The sequence below is a fragment of the Perkinsus marinus genome, assembly GCF_000006405.1.
Source record: "Perkinsus marinus ATCC 50983 genomic scaffold scf_1104296929144, whole genome shotgun sequence".
In the NCBI taxonomy this organism is placed as follows: Eukaryota; Perkinsozoa; order Perkinsida; family Perkinsidae; genus Perkinsus; species Perkinsus marinus.
In genome coordinates this window covers 1-1,214 of record NW_003216585.1, presented here as the reverse complement: position 1 = coordinate 1,214, position 1,214 = coordinate 1, and the positions used below count along the sequence as shown (strand labels likewise).

Sequence of the window (1,214 nt, the reverse complement as noted above, 5' to 3'; positions counted from 1 at the left end):
ACGGCAAGGTGGGGTTGACTTTAACACAAAACACGAATGGAAACGGGTGAATATTACTCGTATACTTATAACATTGGATCAACTCGATTACTCATAATAATGAAAACTATCGAAAAAAAGTCTACTGGGATGAGCAAATACGACACATAAGAAATAAGAAAAAAACAACGGAAGAAATGACTTAATGTTTTTCGGAGACCGGATAGCTCTTCGGAGACCGAAAAAAGACGGTCTAGAATTCCAAGGTTAACCCTACCAAGATAAGTAGGTCTACCTTCTACCCGTATGGAGAATCCTAAGCGCCAGATAGAATAACACTTGTAAGACCAGCGTCCAAGCCACTAGCACGCCCATGTTCACGCCAATATCCGTATCTTCCAAATCGAACTGACGCAGAATAATATCCCCAGCCGGCGGTTCATCGTGGAACTCAGCGTACATGAACGCCCCAAACGCATAAGTGTGAAAGGCGATGTAGTGAACCCAGATCCACCCCGCGGGGATCTTATCTCGAGGTACCATAAACCCACAGACCAGCATGAACATACCATACAGACCGGCCCCAAGGGCGATGCCGATTATATAGTGGGGAGTAGCTGCGCCCAGGAGCATCATCAGCGACTCAGACACGACCATAGAGAGGAAGAGATTGAGAAAGAACCATCCGAACGCGTTGAGACCAGCGATACCAACGACCATCGCAGAAGACACGAGGGCGATCAGTGCTATACCCGGCAAAGCTGCCAGGAAGTTGGCCAGCACGAACATGAGCACATTGAGATTAGAATTAGCTCTCTCTCGTGCAAAGACAGCTCTGATCTCATCGAAGAATGGTAAGACAGCGACTGCCATGAATACCAAGAATGCTTGAACGTAGAAGAGCATCGGGATGTAGTCAAACTGAGTCAGAGAATCGTTCGAACGGATATACATAGTGCCAATCATGAAAGAAAGCATCACATACATGACGAAACGAACCCAGTAAATACCGGGATTCCGCAGGTTGTTCTGAAAGTTCCTTTTCAGCAGGGTCCAGAACTGAACCACCTTACTCGGACGAACGTACTGCCATATCTCTTTCTCGCTCAGTGGGGAGCCGACTCCTTCATCGGCGCCAAACCCTGGGGTAGTAACAGTCTCGGCGAGCAGGAACTGCTGCATCTGGCAGGTCGGCGCCCTAGTCTCTTTCCTATAGCGTTCAATGAGGCCCTGAA

The 1,214-nt window shown here is 48.0% G+C and overlaps 1 protein-coding gene across 1 annotated transcript; it reads right to left on the bottom strand.

Annotated features, from left to right (window-relative positions):
- Positions 1-270: 270 nt before the first annotated feature.
- Pmar_PMAR014943 (ATP-binding cassette transporter, putative) lies at positions 271-1,161 on the bottom strand (the record flags this gene model as incomplete). The annotated part of the gene is made up of 1 exon (XM_002787927.1): positions 271-1,161. The coding sequence occupies one exon, from the start codon at positions 1,159-1,161 to the stop codon at positions 271-273; it is 891 nt and encodes a 296-aa protein (XP_002787973.1).
- Between the last annotated feature and the right edge of the window lie 53 nt (positions 1,162-1,214).